The sequence below is a fragment of the Epinephelus fuscoguttatus genome, linkage group LG2 (assembly GCF_011397635.1).
Source record: "Epinephelus fuscoguttatus linkage group LG2, E.fuscoguttatus.final_Chr_v1".
Classification (NCBI taxonomy): Eukaryota; Metazoa; Chordata; class Actinopteri; order Perciformes; family Serranidae; genus Epinephelus; species Epinephelus fuscoguttatus.
Genome location: NC_064753.1, coordinates 13280025 through 13298806, shown reverse-complemented (window position 1 = coordinate 13298806; position 18782 = coordinate 13280025). Strand labels below are relative to the sequence as shown.

The following is an 18782-nucleotide window of genomic DNA, read 5'->3' as shown; positions in this document are numbered from 1 at the left end:
TGTATGTATGACTTCATTCCTTTGGAAATCAGTCTGATCACGCTGTCATAATTACAGCACTTACTGGGAACTGAATCTTAGGGAAAATCTTCCACCTCAGTACAGAGGAGAAATGACCTGTACAAAGGTGAAAACAATGAAATGGTTAAAGAAACTGACAAAGTCAGTCTACCAGTGATGGGAAATACTGCACAGCATGTGAAAACTGTTGTGTAATGTCTTCTGTAGAGAAAACAGCCTAAGGGACTTCTCACGGGTATTTAGGCTCGGGCTTGAGGAGCACAATTTTTAAACAGGAAACAGTCAATGAGTATGAAACAGACTTAAATGGACTTGCACTTTTATAGCATCTTCTAGTCTTCCAACATCTCAAAGTGCTTTAACACTGCTCATTGCATTCACCCATTTGGGAACACATTCATACAGTGGTGGCAGAGGCAACCATTCACGCAACAGTGGCACAGCCACATTATCTTGCCCAAGGATACAAAGACATGTGGACCGTGGGAGCTGGGGACTGAGTCACTACCGCACATAAAAAATGGCTACTCAGCGCAATTTCACTTAAAGATCCAGTTTGTAAGATTTATGGACATTTAGTGGTGTAGGATTGTAAATTGCAACAAGCTGAAACTTCTCCCAATTTAAATTCCCTCTGTCTTCAGTTCAAGAGGTTTTTCCTGGAGCCACATTATCCACAGAGGTTCTCGTTCTCTCCAAAACAAATGGACCAGGTGATTAAAACCAGTAAAAACACTGACTAAAGTAGTTTCAAATTACAAATCAGTGTTTTTTCTGCGCTGTTTGGCACGTCGCAGACGGGCTGCTTGCCCAACACCTGCGATGTGTGTTCACCTTTTTTCTCTGATAACTGAATGTGTGCTCACCTTATTTCTGTACCAGATGTTCAAGAGAATTTTATGAGGAGCTGCATTATCCACAGAGGTCTCTTCCTCGCTAAAACAGACAAACCCAATGATTTTAACCAACCTCTTCCTCTTCAAAACAAACAGACCTGGTGATTTAAACCGATAAAAAAACAAAAAAAAAAAACAAAAACTGAATAAAGCAGTTTCCTGTAAAAAAAATAAAAAGAAAAAAGAAGAAGAAAGAAATCTGTGTTTTTCTGATGAGGAGCTTATCATTATGGTGGCCAACACAAAAAAGCAAAAATGCAATTAGCCCTCCCTAGAGCCAGTGTTTGGTTTGGCTAATGTAGAAATATGGTGGTGCAACATGATAGATGAGGACCTACTACATATGTAGATATGAATATTTGCCGGTGATGAAACTAAAGAAAACATACTTATTAAGTATACTTAGTGTTTTAGTACTTAATATTCAATTTCTGCCAATATATCCCCCCAAATCTTACACACTGAACCTTTAACCTTCCCAAAGCTACTGAGCTTTACAAGCAGAAGTGAAACACTTTTAAACATCAGTCAGAAAATCAGATCCAGTTGTTCCCAAAAAAAAATTAGCAAGAATTCTTGATGTTGCATCAGCAAGCAATACGTCATATTGGATATATATTCAAAACAAGACGCAACAAGTTCAAGAGTGTGGCAATGATTATGTTTTGTGGTTGAGGATTGTGCAATATGCTGCTGGATTATTTGGAAAGACTCAATTCTGATCTAAAGGGGGAGTTACAGATTTTGCCTGACCTGGTATAAATAGTACTCCCCTTTGGCAACAAACTCAAACTCTTCAAGGCACATTTTCAAATTAGAGATCTGCCGCAATTCTTGGCGCAAGCAGACGGGTAGCTTAAGTGCTCAAAGTGAGTACAGCATAGCAGACAACACTGCTTTAAAATCTGACTCCACAATCAACAGGTGAAAAGGCCACAGAATCCAGAGTCCATACTACCTACATACAAGGTAAGAAGATGACCAAGCTGTCATTGCATCAAACTGTAATTTGGTGTTAAATGCTGTGTCTGAATGTGATGAGGCTCTTTAGAGTGGTTTGGCTTTTTTGTTTTATTTTTCTTAGGCATTTAGATCGAAAACACAACAGAGAGATGATTACATATGATCCAGAAAAGCCAGTGTGAGGGTTAGATCAACAAGTCTGACAGTTTAATAGACATCAAATGTTATCTTTTTTGAGACAGACTTTACAACTACACCGTACGATAATTTCATCCTCTCTATTATCTGAGACTGTACAAACTTTGGTTCAATACTTTTGTAGGAAAACGTACGAACAGTACATGAGAACAGCCTGAGTATAACACACATGTCTCTGAACAACCACTATATGTTATGTTTGCCTATGTGCATTGGGAATGTAAATCACTAGTTTCACCCCAGTGTGATATTATATTGATTCTTTAGAGAATGATACGGTATTTACTGTTATTACAAGGTCTGCCATGATACGGTTTGGATTCGATGCGATTTAGGGGCCTGCAATCGATATGAGACGATATTGTATGCCCATTTAACACATTTGGTTACAGAAGACGCTGCCATTCCTTTTTTTTGCTTTTAGCCATAAAAGGTAAAAACAACACATAAATAATATAAGTAATTGTAAATGCTTAAGTGCAGTAAAGTTTACTTTAAATTAAAATTTCATTTTAACCTTGATGCTAATCTTTTTCCTTAAACTTCAGGGTTAACTGGCTTAAAGTTCTGAGGGCAAACTTCTCCCAACAGTCATAAGACATGGATTAATATCAGCATAATTCAACATACGTATCAAATTCAGCCCAGTAATAACCGTCAAGGTTCACAGACACAATTGTTTTTTGCTAGTCACCCACTGTTAGCTTAAGCATGTTTACATTGCACAAAATTAGCTTAGCGGCTAGTGGATTTTTTTCCTTTACTCATAGCTTAAAAAATTACATATAGCCTTATTATTTTTCTGCTCACCACTGGTTTAAGTCACTGCACTCGACAGAACAATACTGCTGAATTTCAGCCTTCATGTACGTTTTTTTCAGCCTAACATCGTTAATACAGAGCGGCTAATGTTGCTGCAATGAGAAATTAGCGGAAAGAGATGCCCAACCAGGCAGGTAACGTTACGTCGTATCTTATCTCATGACATCATTGTTTACATACGCCATGTTCTCTGTCTTTTGACCTTCATTTTCTCTGAAATCCAACATATTTCCACACTGCTGATTTATTCCCGACTAAATAACGTTATCCTCATCGTCCTTCTCTAAAAGCATATCCTGAAGATGAGCATCAAAGTTTTCACTTTACATCGATGATATTGAATCACTGAATCAATACATCGATCCAGATTGATGGATTGTTACATCCCTATGTTCATACTGCCCGTAAAAGTACTCCACCTCTACCTAAAAGGTGTTTTAGCTGCATTTTACAGTCGTCCGTCTCATAGTGTGACTAATGGAACATTCTGAGTCAAACTTGCTGTTTCACTGAGGCTTTATGCACCTAAATGTGACCCAAAGCGTCAGTTAGGCTTCAAGTTGATCTACTTCTATTTTACATACTAAATACAGTTTTTGTATATTGTATATCTGTCGATTATTTCTTCGATTAGTCGACTAATCATTTCATCAAAAAATGTCAAAATGTTGAAAAATGTCGGTCTGTCTCACCCAAACCCCAAAATTATGTCATCTAATGTCTTGTTTCATACTCACGCCAAAGGGTGTGTATAAAGCTGCCATTATCTGAACATAAGAAACTGCAGTAAGAGTATTTTGGGGAACTTTTATAGTGCTTTTCTATGAAAAATGACTCAAACCGATTAGTCGACTACTAAAATAGTCACAGATTATTTTAATAGTCGATTAGTCATTGATTAGTCGACTAATTGTGGCAGCCCTAGTCACCACACAGCATTATGGTGCCTGAAAGCATCCTCTCTAGACCCTGACGGAGGACTGAAGCTTGCCCCTCGTCTATTTAAATACAGTGTTGGTATCTGATTCATGTGACTCACCTCTTTTTGAAGATATCAAAATCAAAATTCTCAAAAACTTGTGGGACTCACCAAAGATGTCATTTCCTATCCATCCTTTGGACAGAATTCCACATTTGTGGTTTCTTGGTAATAAGAGGTGTCTGACTGCCAGATTCATCATCCTTCACTCAGCTCAGTTAAATGCTGATGTGTCTGTTTTACTTCCTCTCACTGGGCAAGAGCTGATAAACTGCATGTTCTCACGTACACTGCAACGTACTTCTGGTTGCAGACCAAAATCCAGACTTCACAGAAAGACTTTTTTGTACCAGTTGTTTCGACATAGGCGACTGTGCACAAAATGTGTTTTCAGTTTAACTGTTGGAATGTCTCCATTTCTTCAAGCCACAACTGTTTCGGTCAACCAAAGCAAACTCAGAGTTTGCACAACAAACTAAATAAGAGTGTATGCAGTTTTATAAATCCATCTTTGTCCCATTTCATTATGCAACATCTGGCTTCTTCAATATCAGATATGCCAGTTATGTATACAGTTGACATTTGCAAATCGTATATACACACACACACACGCACGCACACACGCAAGCACGCACTCACACACACTCTACCACAGAATTTACAGTACTGAATAAACAGAGACAACACAGTCCAGCTTCTAACGACAGCCTATATTCAAGCTATTATGCAGGTATAAAGTTCACAGATTAGGCAGGACACTTTCTTATCTCAAGGACTTTTTACAACTCAATGTTTTGGACTTTCAGCTGTTTTCCCCACCCAGGAAATCGGCCGTTAACTTTGGGCTGGATCTAAAAAGGCAGGGCATAAATAGTAATCACTCTCTTCCTTCTGTCTTCTTTTTCTCTGGTGGAGACATGGGGAAGGGCTTCTTCATCAGCAAGGCAGTAGCTTTAACCTGTTTGGTTGCAGCCATCGCTGCTGTGGCCACCATTATAGCTCTGTCTGTGGTTTACGCTCAGGAGAAGGCAAAGAATGAAGTGACACCTACATCCACCACCAGCCCCAGTACCAGCCCCCCTTCGCCCACCACACCATCCAGCCCGAAGGAACCCTGGCAGAAATACAGACTTCCAGATTCCCTGTCTCCTGTCTCCTACAATATCACCCTGTGGCCCCGGCTGGAGCCCAACGCAGACGGCCTGTACATCTTCACTGGAAACTCCACAGTGATCTTCAGATGTGTGAAGGAGACTGATCTCATCCTCATCCACTCCAACAAGCTGAACCTCACCAGCTTCGGGGGATACCTGGCCCAGCTGAGGGGCCTAGATGGAGCCACTGCGCCCTGCCTGAAAAGCACCTGGCTGGAGATTCCTACCCAGTACCTGGTGATCCAACTCAACAGCCCACTGCAGGCCGGCAGCACGTACGAGCTTTTCACTGAGTTTGTTGGAGAGCTGGCCGATGACCTGGGAGGATTTTACAGGAGTGAATACATGGAAGATGGGGTGAAAAAGTATGATTTTTTTTTTCATTGTTTTTACTTTAATTCATTTTAAAAATTTCTTTTAAGTTTTGAGAATGATGCCACACTGAGGATTTAAATAACATGTAAATATTAATATGGACAAATGTAGGATTTTAACACCTTGACAGCTTTACAGGCGGGCACTTAAACCAGATCCTCACTTAAAGGGATAATTTGGATTTTTTTAAAAATGGGGTTGTATCCCCAGTCGGTGTATCAAATATGGTCGATGTCGGTGTGCCTCCCATTTTGGTGAAGCAGGAGTGCAGACATGGAAGCTGTGGATGGGGGGCAGCAGCAAAACTTATTTTAGCTGTTTAAAAGAACATCTACAACTGTTTAAGTATGCACTATATTGACAGTATTTTCACAGCTTTACCTCTCTGTCAGATTGTCCTTTCTGACACGGAAGCTGTTCACGGCTTCAGCTCCCCATCTAAGCTCTTGTCAAAGTCTCCAAACTCCATTGACAAAAACAGTAATTTTATGTCACTGAACACAGGAGCTGCCGGTCTACCGCTGCCTTGATCAGATAATTTGTGTTATTGTGTGTCTTTCTTGAACTAATTGTCTGAACACCAAAGTCACAAAATAACACAAACAAAATAACTGTAACCCCGAGTCTGGCTTTAGGAGAGCAATGTTATGGCTTTATTTTCCCGTGAGAAGTTGCTGTCTGACGGTAGGGATAAAGCAGTGAAAATATTTCAAATATAGTGCACACAAAAAAAGTACCAACTCAAAATGATAGTGATTTTTTTTTATTTAAATGGTACTTTTTTAAGTGGCTAAAATCTGTTTTGCTGCTGACCCCGTCCATAGCAATGCATCGTTTAGCTTCCATGTCGCACTCCAGCCTGCTTCTCCAATCTGGGAGAGTGCCAACCGACATCTAGTGTATGTAATACACTGGCTATGGGTAAGTTTCTCACACAACTCCACTTCAAACTATCCCTTTCAAGACAAAGTCTGGCATTTTGGGAAGTGCGCTTATTCGATTTCTTTGCTGAGAGTCAGATGAGAAGACTGATAACCATCTGAGCATGGTGTCAATCTCCTCATTTAAGTCTCAGCAAGAAAGGAATATGTGTATTTCCCAAGATATTACACAATTCCTTTAAATAAGAATAAAGATGAATCAATTATCTATTTGAATTTAAAGTTAATCTCTTCTCATCTGCATGTTATAATATAAAGGTGGCTATTAATGAAAAGGAATCTGTAGCTCTATATCCTCAGCAACTTAGAACTTAAAATTATTGTTTAGCAGAATAAGTTCAAAGATGTTGCAATGTCTGTAATTTATTGATTTAAATGAACTTCGGCCCAGGATGCAAAAGCATGCTATACAAGATAAAAAAAAACAACTAAAATGAAATTCTAAAACTATCTTTAAAAAACACTTAAACAGAATTTAAAATCCCAAGCCAAAGTTTAGAGTGTTAAATGTACAGCCACTATGGGCAGGATTTGGAAAAGTGTCACTTTGCTTACCCCTAGTGGTTGTACAAAAAAGGACACTGTGGCAGACAGCAGTGCATGTAAGCTACAGCCACTGCCAGTGGTGATATTTCTTGAACCTTTGGGTACATAATCATTTCTCTAATCCTCTGTTGGGTTTTATCTATAATCCTTGTTCCAGTGCCTCTGTCCAGCTCTGGGTCCCCTGGACCCCTCAGGAATCCCTGCTCTTCAGCACCCCTGTAATTAACTGCTACACAGCTCATTAACAGCCTAGAAATATTTCAGTTAATAAAATGAGATGTATTCTTAAAATTCCTGAGAGGGAGAAGTGAAAAAGACAGGCTTAGGGAAAGTGGGTACACCACAAAACTAACAACCACCTTATTACAGAATAATAAGGTGGCAGTAGCTCAGTCCATAGGGACTTGGGTTGGGAACCAGAGGGTCGCCGATTCAAATCCCTGTCTGGACCAAATATGGAGCGTGGACTGGTGACAGGAGAGGTGTCAGTTCACCTCCTGGGCACTGCCGCGCTGCCCTTGAGCAAGGCAAAGGTGAAAGGTGAAAGTGACGCCTGTCCAAGGCAGCCCCCTCACTCTGACATCTCTCTACTTTGTGCATGTATAGGTCCTGTTTGTGCATGTGTGTGTATTTTGGACCTGTGTGTTTATGACAACGGAGTGAAAAAATTGAATTTCCCCTCAGGGGGATAAATAAAGTATATTAAGTAAAAAATTTAAACATTTAAAAAAAAAACTCAGAAGAGATTGAACAGGGACTACAGTGTGAGAGTATCTAAGGACTGAGGGTTAACTTTTGATGTGGGTGTTAATTATGAGTATCTGCTATTGTCAGAGTTGTGGCCACGACTCAAATGCAGCCAACGGATGCCAGGAAAGCCTTCCCCTGCTTCGATGAGCCCGCTATGAAAGCTGTTTTTCACATGACTCTCATTCACCCCCATGACACTGTGGCTCTGTCCAATGGCATGAACTACGGCAAGTATCAGTGTGTGTCAGTGCCCAGTGCAGCATTTTACATGTGAACTGTCTATGTGCAACGTTTCTCAGTGACACAAAAGTTAAAGTGCAACATACCTGTCCTCAACTCCATTTTTGTATGTCCAGATTTAATTTACAACAACAGCAAACCTAAAATTTTCTGCTTCAGGTACATTATTTGTCCTCATTTTTTCATTTGCAATTAATCTGTTGCTGTCTTTCTCCCCACACAGAGCCTGTTAATGCTCCTGTGGACGGACACATTCAGACAAGCTTTGAACCCACCCCGATTATGTCAACCTACTTGCTGGCTTTTGTTGTGTCCGATTTTGCATTCAATACATCGACTCCTGATGCAGAAGTTTTGGTAATTATTTATAACATCTTACAGTCGAAACCCTGCAGATGGATATGGGTACACAACATCTACAATATTCACATTCATAGGTCTTTAATGAACATGTGCCCAACTTATCTGATCTGGACGTTGATGCCCAGTTTGAGAGGGAACATAAGGAGAATTGCTGCATTAATTTCAGGAAGTAATGCATGAAACTTAATATAATGGATTTCCATAGCATTCAAGGTGTTTGATGGAATAGGTCCACTGTGAACTTGGTCCCCTCATACCATGGATTAGTCCACTAAACAGGTGCTTTGAAAGTATTGACTGGACCATACAGTGGTCTAATTTTAATTGTGTATCTATGCATCTATTTCAGATTTAACAGTTTCTGTTTGTATAATTGATTGAGTTAGGGTTAGCAGTTTTATTAACCACTGCCACAACCATGACTACCAATACAAATACAAGATGTTGGCTTGTCTTGTCATTTGCCTTCCTGGTTGTCACAGTGTTTCTGTGCTGCCCTCTGCTGGAGTTAAAGCTCAGCTCAGATCTCTGGTTTACCTTACCTTTTTATTCTTTCAAATTAATAAGGGACCGTTTGTGTTTAGATCAGGATCTGGGCTCGCAGGAAGGCTATAGAGGAGGGCCAAGGAAACTATGCCCTAGAGAAGACTGGGCCCATACTGGCATTCTTTCAGAAGTACTACAACTCTTCTTACCCTCTGAGCAAGTCAGGTAGGAACCACACACACACACACACACACACACACACACACACACACACACACACACACACACACACACACACACACACAAAACGGGAGACTGCATTTTTACATTAAATACTTTAACTGCTTATAGACCAGATCGCACTTCCTGACTTCAGTGCTGGAGCCATGGAGAACTGGGGCCTGATCACCTACAGAGAAACTGCCCTCCTATACAATCAAGGCGTGTCATCCAATGGAGACAAGGAGTGGGTGGCAACAGTCATCTCGCATGAGCTCGCTCATATGGTATGAGGACATTCAGTGGTGTACTGCCAGTCATATCTTTGATACTAACTGTGTCTAGCTTTGAAATGGGTTTGAAAAACTTGGCATTAAAATGAAGCTCTGTCCTCTCAGTGGTTTGGAAACTTGGTGACCACGAGGTGGTGGAATGACCTGTGGCTCAATGAGGGCTTTGCCACATACGTCTCTTATCTTGGAGCCAACTATGCTGAACCACTGTGGAATATGGTGAGTTGTGGTCTCTTCTGGAAACACATCCAGGTTGAGACCTGCTGGATATACTGAACATACATGTTGATCGGAAATTGTGTCCGCTCATGCCATAATGCAAAACATAACAAATATTTCTCTGTGTATTTTCCAGACAGATTTAATAGTTCTGAATGAGATCATTGGTGTGATGGGTGTGGATGCCTTGGCCTCCTCCCACCCCCTCTCCTCCCAAGAGGAGGACGTCCTAACGCCAGCAGACATCAGTCAACTGTTTGACTCCATCACATACAGCAAGGTGTGGTATAATTGAGGACAACACATCACAACTTCCTCACCTGAATGTATTGTGAATGAATGAATTAAAATGTTCACATTTCCCCGAGTGACCCTAATCAAGGACTCTTGACACTCTTTGGGAGCTACAGAATTAAAGTCCTAATGAATCACTGATCCTCATTAACAGAATGCTGTAATTCTGTCCCATCTTATATATCACCCACTGACACTGCTAATATCCTCATGTGTTTCATTACAGGGAGCTGCAGTCCTCAGGATGCTCTCAGAGTTTATCACTGAGACTGTCTTTTCCAAAGGACTTAGTGTGAGTACAACCAATTAAAATTTGTTAAGTATTTTGTTAATGGTCTTGGAACACAATTTTGTGAACATCAACTAATTCTTTTGTTCACCACAAAACACACAACTCGAGCATAACCAGTAGGTCGTTGTGTTATCTGTCTGCAGACATACTTAAAGGAGTTCAAGTACCAGAACGCAGTCTACACAGACCTCTGGAAGCACCTGCAAATGGTAAGATAGCATCATCATAATGACTACTTATGCTCCACAAAACAGCTACTTCAAACGAAAATGCCTTTAAAATCATTGTGAGGTACCTATTCATTTATGTTAAAGGTCCAGTGTGTAGGATTTAAGGGGAAATATTGGCAGCAGAGGAATATAATATAACAAGTATGTTTTCTTTTGTGTATATTCACCTGAAATTAAGAATCGTCGTGTTTTTGTTACCTTAGAATGAGCCGTTTATTTCTACACTGGGAGCAGGTCCTCATCCACAGAGATGGCCATGTTGTACTGCCATGTTTCTACAGCAGCCCAGAACAAACAAACCAAACACTGGCTATAGACAGGACTATTTGCATTTTCGTGATGGCTACAGAGCGCACAGTCCCTCTGCGACAAGAGCGTCAGGCACACTGAATTTTTACATTAACTGCTTTATTCAGTGTTTTTGCCAGTTTAAATCAGTGGGCCCATTGTTTTGGAGAGTAGGAGACCTCTATGGATAATTTGGCTCCCGCTAAAAACCTGAACTTGATCTTAAGTTATCACAGATAAAAGATGAGCACACTGTCTCTGACATGCCAAATAGCACCAGAGAAACACTGATTTGTAACATGAAACTGCTGTATTCATTATTTTTACTGGTTTAAATCACTGGGTGCATTTGTTTCTGAGAGGGGGAGATCTCTGCTGAATAATGAACACTGAAGGAAATCTTAGTAGGATCATTTTTAGCTGGTTGCAATTTACATTCCTCACTGCTACATTAGGTTAATTGGTGACTCTAAATTGTCCGTAGGTGTGAATGTGAGTGTGAATAGTTGTCTGTCTCTATGTGTTAGCCCTGCGATAGTCTGGGGACCTGTCCAGGGTGTACCCTGCCTCTTACCCGATAGGCTCCAGCCTCCCCAAGACTCCTTACAGGATGAGAAGTTACGTAAAATTAATGACTGCTAGATGCTGTTAAATCCCCCTTAATCTTAAACAGTGTTCCTTAAAGCAGGAATAATCTTTTTTTTTCTAACTTCAGAGTGGCCCAACAAGCTGGTAACACAAAACTGATGTATTATCATCTCACTGGCTAACATGTTAGCAAACAGCTGCCTTTTTAAACACCAAGCAGCAAACAAGCATTAATATTCATTTGGAGTTATGTTTCTGGGTACCAGAAAAATCAAGGTCCAATATTCACTCTCCTATTAGCTTGATTTTGGTCTCCACCAACTCCTGAAGGAAATATCTGGCTCTTCAGCTGCAAAATTCTCCACTATGTTCACCATGCTAGTGGCTAACTTGTTTTCTCTCGTTTTTCTGTTGTTTGGCAAATGGCAGGCAACATAAGTCTACAATGACTTCATATTATCATATTCATATCTTAATATAAAATATCGATCAGTGCAGCTCTGAAGTGTTATTATGTAACTTTTGAAAGAAAAAGTGAGCATGTGCTTCTTCAAATTTATTAGACACAGAACGCCTTTGCATAGTTCAGTCTGCCTGGTGCTACAGCCTGTTCTGGTATGACAAGCGTCTTATAGGAATACTTTACCCCCAAACAACCATCTGTGTATCAGTTAATCATCCTGTGTTATGTTCAATTTGTGAAGAAAAGTTTGTTTATTCTTGCATGCCTCTGGTGGATGAAGAATCCAAAACAAAGAAATTCTTGATGAGTTGAAGTCATTGGCAACCACATTTACCGGCGTCACAAGCAAAGCATCCTTTTATAGACTCTCACACAACTCTTGCAATCCAAGTCTCATCAATCCAGTTTTATGCTCAGTACTTCCCAAACAGGCAGTTCTTTCTAGCGGGCAACTGAACTATGCTCTCTTCAGAGCCAGACTCCATTAACAAAAACGATAACTTTATCTTGCCAAACACGGGAGCTGCTGGTGTATTGCTGTCTCAATTGGTAGTTTTTGGTGTTATTGTGACTTTGGTGAATTCAAACTAACCTTTTAAAGCACCAAAATCACACAATAACACAATCAAACCATCAGTATAGACTCTAGTAGACCAGCTGCTCCCATGTTCAGTGAGGAAAAAGGTCATGACACCTTGAAGAAATATTAAAATATCTAAAAAAGTAAAAGAATTCCTCTGCAGGGAGCAGCAAAGAGTCATAATACTATATAGTAATATTTTAATGTTCCTTTTATCAGGCAGTGGATGAAGCAGGTATAGATCTGCCCCACTCTTTGGACGATATCATGAACCGCTGGATCCTACAGATGGGTTTCCCAGTGGTCACCATTGACACCCAGACCGGAAAAATTACCCAGAAACACTTCCTATTGGACCCAGACTCTGAAGTGGACAGACCCTCACCATACAAGTAGGAAACATTCTTAGTGTTTCATGTGAATGAGCTGAATATACTGTATGTGCTCATATTTAACCCTGTCATAAGAAACTCACCTGCTCTCTCCATATGCTCTGTGTTTATGTACACATGTATGGCTGGATGGATGTGGCTCTAGTTATGAGTGGATTGTCCCCATTACATGGATTAAGTCTGGCGGAGCTGAAGAGATGTTTTGGCTTCTTGACAAAGAAGGTAAGATTTATTTCAGGTGTACGTTCAGAGCATTGCAAGGCTGATGACCACAGTAAACAGAGATGCTTTATTCATCTCCATCCAAACAGCAACAAACACAAATATGACTCTTGGTGCTAATGAGTGGTTGGTGGCCAACATAAATATGAGGGGCTTCTACAGAGTCAACTATGACTCTAAAAACTGGGAGCGTCTCCTCGCCAAGCTGAGCTCTGAATATCAGGTACAACACCTCCCACCGAACAGAACGCTGCATTACTTCAGCAGTGCTTTAAAAGAATCATCCAAGCCTCCAAGCTCAATTCCTTGTTTACTTTTCAGGATATTCCAATGATCAACCGAGTTCAAATTATCGATGATGCCTTTAACCTTGCAAGGTGAGGGTTTTTTTTTGTTTCTGTTCTTTTTTTTTTTCTTTCAAAGCATTGTTGTCAAACATTGAAATAGAGAGCTGAACAATTGTATGTGCCATATTCAGGGCAAAGATGGTGAACACAACTCTGGCTCTGACAACTACCAAGTTCCTAAATAAAGAGGTCGAATACATGCCCTGGGAGACAGCCCGCCGCAACTTGAACTACTTCTTCCTAATGTTCGACCGCAGTGAAGTGTATGGACCCATGCAGGTTTGTGATAAATGGTCATAATTTCTCATGTTTCTTCAATAAATTAATTCCAATGCTGACCCCCAAAAGCTGTATATGAAGGAATGCAGATTGGTTAACATGGGGAAAAAAAACAACCCAAATGAAATAAATGTTTGCCTTGTAAGTTTTGGCAAACCACAAATATGTGACATTGGTATGGTATTAAGTCACTGATTCATTAAAAATGTACATTTCAACAGCGATGTGGTTAATGCATAGTTTGGTTTAGGCATAGAAACCACTTGGTTATGGTTAGAGAAAGATAATGTTTTGGCTCAAAATACTGGATTTTGGGGAAACAGTTCCAGCAGGTAAACCAGTGATTGTTTTTGGTAAAAAACACCTGCGTTTTGTGCCCAAAAAGCCACTAAAAGCACAGCAACTGGTTGGTACAAAACACCTACATTTGGTGCCAACAAAGTTGCTGGAAAAACAGGAACAGGTCTCTACACAACACCCATGTTCAGTGCTAAATCACAACTGGTGCTGTTGTTTGTTGGTCTCCAATGGTCTGCTGCACTGGTCCGCAGCCTGGCACACATCTTACCTAGGTGTCATGCCATCCACCATCCCCTCCATCTCCAGATGACAAAGTCAGCTCATACTACATCACTTTGAAAATCCTTGAAATGATACATATGGAACATGCAAATATAATGTTTGCAGAAATGTACAATGCCCACTTTTTCTTCTGACAGATGGGCTGGGAAAGATATAACTTGACATATCCAACACAATTTGAATGCATGTCTTTGAGTAATCATTTCTGGATGCCACGCATCTCTATGTTTGACAGTAATTTAACAAAATGTGTGTATCTTCATCCCTCAGGCTTACCTAAAGAAGCAGGTCACCCCTCTGTTTAACTACTTCAAAGAGCTCACTCTCAACTGGACAAAGATCCCAGAAAAGCACACTGACCAGTAAGGATGTTAACATGTGTAAACATCTGTTTCAAACCATGTCTGTTTCACTCTTTTGAACATCTGTAGTAACCTTTGAGACAATCACTGCAGCAGAATTTGGTGGATACACGATCCTCCTGTCACAATGTTACAATGATCACCTGAAGATCAGACTCCAATTTGTGTGTTTGGTTGTTATAATTAATCATCATGGCATCAAGACTAGATTGATGTTTGTACTGCAAACCCCCGAGAGCAGTATTTACAGGATGATACCTTCATCTGGGGGTTTCCTGAAGGCAAACTCTGACAAGCACAAGATTCACAAAAAACTCAAATAAAATCTTTTTTTTTTCAAAATTGACATTTTACATTGCAATAGTAAGCCAGATCCCCGAGGATTAATGCAATGTAGATTAGATGAAACTTTAATTATCCCCACAAGAAAACTAGATAATTCCCAAAGACTCTACCCATCCTCTCTTATAAAACTGTACCTCAAGTAACCTTCTCCACGCTGTGTCTCTTTAAGGTGTTTACTCTAATTTACATTAATCCTCAATGACATATATTTGACCTTTTGAGTCTTTATTTTCTTTTTCACCTACATTCTCTCTCTAAGAAAACTTCTGTGTAGATCCACTGAAAAGCTGCACTGTTTATAAAAATATTAAACAGTGCAGAAATAAATAAATTATCTTACACATAATAAGGCATAAGGTACACCACTGGTAAAAATAAACCTGAAAAAAGAGACTACAAGGACGGAAGTGCAGCATCTCACACATGGGAATCTTACTCTCTTGCCACTGACTTGCAGACTTCTGAGGTCCTTAGGTTTGACCCTTCTCAAACATTCTTTTGACCGTTGTATTATCTCATGTCCAGGTACAACCAGATAAATGCTATCTCCTTGGCCTGCAACACTGGTGTGGAAGGTTGTAAGGAGCTGACCACTGGCTGGTTCAGAGAGTGGATGAAAGACCCAGCTATCAACAAGTATGTTCACATCCCACACTTTCCTTTCTTTCTTTCTTTCTTTCTTTCTTTCTTTCTTTCTTTCTTTCTTTTCCATACTCTCTCAAAGTGGACATAGACAAGTTCTTTAGCTTTAACTTATCAATTTGAAGTGAATGTTGATAGTACAGTGTAATCACTATAGAATAGTGACACCATCTGTGTTGAGATTGGTTTCCTTTAGTCTTGCCTTGACTATACAGTTCTGTCTGCCGCAATCACTTGGGAAAAGTGCATCAACCATTGTGTAACCAAAACAGGAAGAGGACAGCACTATCGTTTTCCCTGGTAGCCACTGGTAGCTATCCCCAGTTAACAGGCAGTATCAATATTAGCCCCAGCAGTGGAAATGACAGACGGTAGAACAATTGAAGTAACAATGAAAAACAGAATGCAGTGTGTTGTTGGTAGTTTCAGGCTCTGAGGAAAGAGGAAAGCGATCTGATTTTCTTTGCAACAGTGGCACCAACAATAAACCACTTGGAAATGTTGGGGTGTGGGGGTGGGTTCTGTTGAAAAGTTGCCACTCTGAAATTTTCCTAAACATGTTAGTGCAACAGTTGTTTACATTTTAATTCTCAAATTGTCATTGCTTTATACTCGACCAACCTGATTTCTTCCCTAGCCACTGCTGTCATTGCCTTTGACTCTCTGTCATCTTTATCAATTGTTTTTAGCATTAATCCCAACTTGAAGTACACAGTGTACTGCAGTGCGATTGCAGCAGGAGGAGTGGATGAGTGGGACTTTGCTTGGTCTATGTACAAGAACGCCACCATCGCTTCAGAGGCTGATAAACTCATGTCCGCTCTGTCCTGCACCAAACAGCCCTGGCTGCTGAACAGGTCAGTAGTGTTACCATCATGCTGGATAATGTTTGTTTTCCATCATTGGTCTCCTTCAGGTCATTTTGCACTCTGCAGCATGTTCTGAGTGCACAATGAATAACAAAGACCCTTTGTATTTAATCTTTAGAATCAAATGTTTTAATCATTTTAACTCACCTGTGCAGACGGAGAATGGTTACTGCAGGGTTTTGATGGTCCTGCGTTAAACATTGCTGCACAGTAGGCTTTTGTCCTCACTCTGTGTGTATTTCAGGTTTCTTGAGTATTGTCTGGACCCAAAGATGATCCGTAAGCAAGATGCCACCTCCACCATCATTTCCATTGCTAGTAACCCCATTGGTCAACCTCTGGCATGGGACTTTGTCAGAGCCAAATGGGACTATATATACAATGAGTGAGTTTTCCCTGATGCACTTATGTTTATAATGTTACAGTAAACTCAGCTGGTAGAGGTCAGGGTTAAACATGATGCCACAGAGGCAAAAGGATGATTTTTAGGTGGTGTTTGTCCAGACTACATTATCTATCTAAAAACTTTTGGATGGTTTGCCGTGAAACTTGGCACAGATGTCCACAGTGTCCAAAGGATGAATCTTGGATGGTTTGGTAATCCTCTGATTTTTATCTAACAACATCTTACTTTGTCCAATACTTTGGTTTACGACCAAATCCTAGCAACTAATGCCATTCCCGTCAAGATGTTATCCTCTGCTAGTTAGCATTAACATGCTAACATGCTAAATAGTGAACATGGTAAACATTATACCTGTTAAACATCTGCATGTTAGCACTGCCATTGTGAGTAGATTAGCATGCCAGCTGTAGCATTTAGTTCAAAGTATCACTTTGCCTGAATAGAGCCTCACTGAGCTGTTAGCATGGCTGTAGACTTTCAGTCTTGTCTATTTAGTCTTGACATCAAAATGTCCAACAGTTCTGGTTATGTAGCATGTAGATGTTTGCAAAATGACCAAAGCCTGTCTTGTTTTTGCCTTTTCTTCAGGTATGGTGGTGGAGCATTTTCCTTTGGAGGGCTAATTAATGGAGTGACTAAACGATTCTCCTCTGAGTTTGAATACAATCAGGTACAGTTTTTGTAATATTTGTGGATGCTTACTGTAGGACCTAATGACCTAGCGTGTCATTTCATAAAATTAAAAAAGTGTTGTAATATTGACAACAAGACTAATGCTTGCAAGGTGCTGTGCATCAGGTACGGTACAAGCATGAACTCCATGCATTGTTATGTAGATACGAATGTAGAAAACACGTTCTTATATCCCAGTAACACCCTCCCCTCGTTCCTCTCCAGTTGCTGCAGTTCAAAGAAGACAACGCAGAACAGGTGGGCACAATCGCCATGTCTCTTGATCAGGCACTGGAGAGAACCAAGGCCAACATGAACTGGGTGGCCATGAACAAGGAACAGGTGCTCAACTGGTTCACCGATGAAACTTCTTCTGCGGTTTAACACTCTCCACAGTTTTCAAATGTATGATTGTTTCACTGACGTTTACTCCAGCTGGAACCAAATGTATTACTATAAATGTTCTGAATGTGATGGAGCTTTTTTAAAATGTAAAGTTTATTTGATTATTTTTATGAATAAAGACTATTTGATACCAAAATCTGGTTTTATATGTGGAAAATATTTTTAAACACTGTACATACTGTCAACATTTGAAAGGTTTTGTAGGAATAAATGTCACAACACAGAAGTGTGATATTCTGTGCTCACCCATATATTTTTGCATCTTGTGTCATTCTATGAAATAAAAGCCATAATAAGATTTGACATTTTTTTACCTGCACATTTAAATAGTATTTTGAATCAGCTTGGATGTTTATCTCCTCTGAAAGAAACAGCGAGAAGACAGAAACTTTCTTTGAGGCCATCCTGGAGATTTTACAAAGGTTGTGACCCCAGTTTGTGTCCATTTAAATGTAAAATGCACAACTAAAAAATAAAAGTCCACACAGTTTTAGTTATTAAGCCTATATATTGTTGCTCCAGGCATCTCAGGAACATCATAGATCACAGTGTTGACATAGCAACAGTGTAAAAAATCAATCCACAAAGTCTATCTTCAAAGACTAAGACACAGTTTGCACATATAAATTATACATGGACACTACAGAGAAACAACTTTGGACAGGAAGTGACAATCTGAACTGGAAGTGAAATAAAACCAGTTCAGCAGCATGTTGGCCAAGTTTCTGATCTTAAAGGGATAGTTCGGATCTTTTAAGTGGGGCTGTGTGAGTAACTTATCCATAGTCAGTGTATTACATAGATGGTGGTCAGCACACTCCCAGATTGGAGAAGCAGGCTGGAGTCCAACACAGAAATTCAGTAATCTATTGCTGTTTATTTTAATAATTTTTAATAACATTTAATAATGTTAATGTTTACTTTTGATACAAGTCAGAGGATCACCAAAGTCATCACAGTCCACAAGGGGGACATAAATGTATGTACCAAATGTTATGGCCATCCATTCAAATCCATAAATGTGAACCTTGTGGTCAGTGTTGTTACTCAAAAAAGTTA

The 18782-nt window shown here is 40.0% G+C and overlaps 1 protein-coding gene across 1 annotated transcript; it reads left to right on the top strand.

The window, feature by feature from the left end:
- Positions 1-1695: 1695 nt before the first annotated feature.
- LOC125881636 (aminopeptidase Ey-like) lies at positions 1696-17859 on the top strand. Its single transcript, XM_049564866.1, has 21 exons — positions 1696-1886; positions 4795-5398; positions 7730-7872; positions 8109-8242; positions 8833-8959; positions 9086-9240; positions 9352-9465; positions 9602-9745; positions 9986-10051; positions 10195-10260; positions 12420-12592; positions 12738-12814; positions 12904-13037; positions 13136-13191; positions 13293-13440; positions 14293-14384; positions 15255-15365; positions 16061-16228; positions 16485-16625; positions 17235-17316; positions 17544-17859. The coding sequence occupies exons 2-21, from the start codon at positions 4797-4799 to the stop codon at positions 17700-17702; spliced, it is 2892 nt and encodes a 963-aa protein (XP_049420823.1). The 5' UTR covers positions 1696-1886; positions 4795-4796; the 3' UTR covers positions 17703-17859.
- Positions 17860-18782: the final 923 nt, after the last annotated feature.

Coding starts and splice junctions, on each gene's coding strand:
- LOC125881636 (XM_049564866.1), top strand. CDS start 4,797: ATGGGGAAGGGCTTCTTCATCAGCAAGGCAGTAGCTTTAACCTGTTTG. Junction 5,399..7,729: donor ATGGAAGATGGGGTGAAAAA/GTATGATTTTTT, acceptor TGCTATTGTCAG/AGTTGTGGCCACGACTCAAA. Junction 16,626..17,234: donor TGGGACTATATATACAATGA/GTGAGTTTTCCC, acceptor CCTTTTCTTCAG/GTATGGTGGTGGAGCATTTT.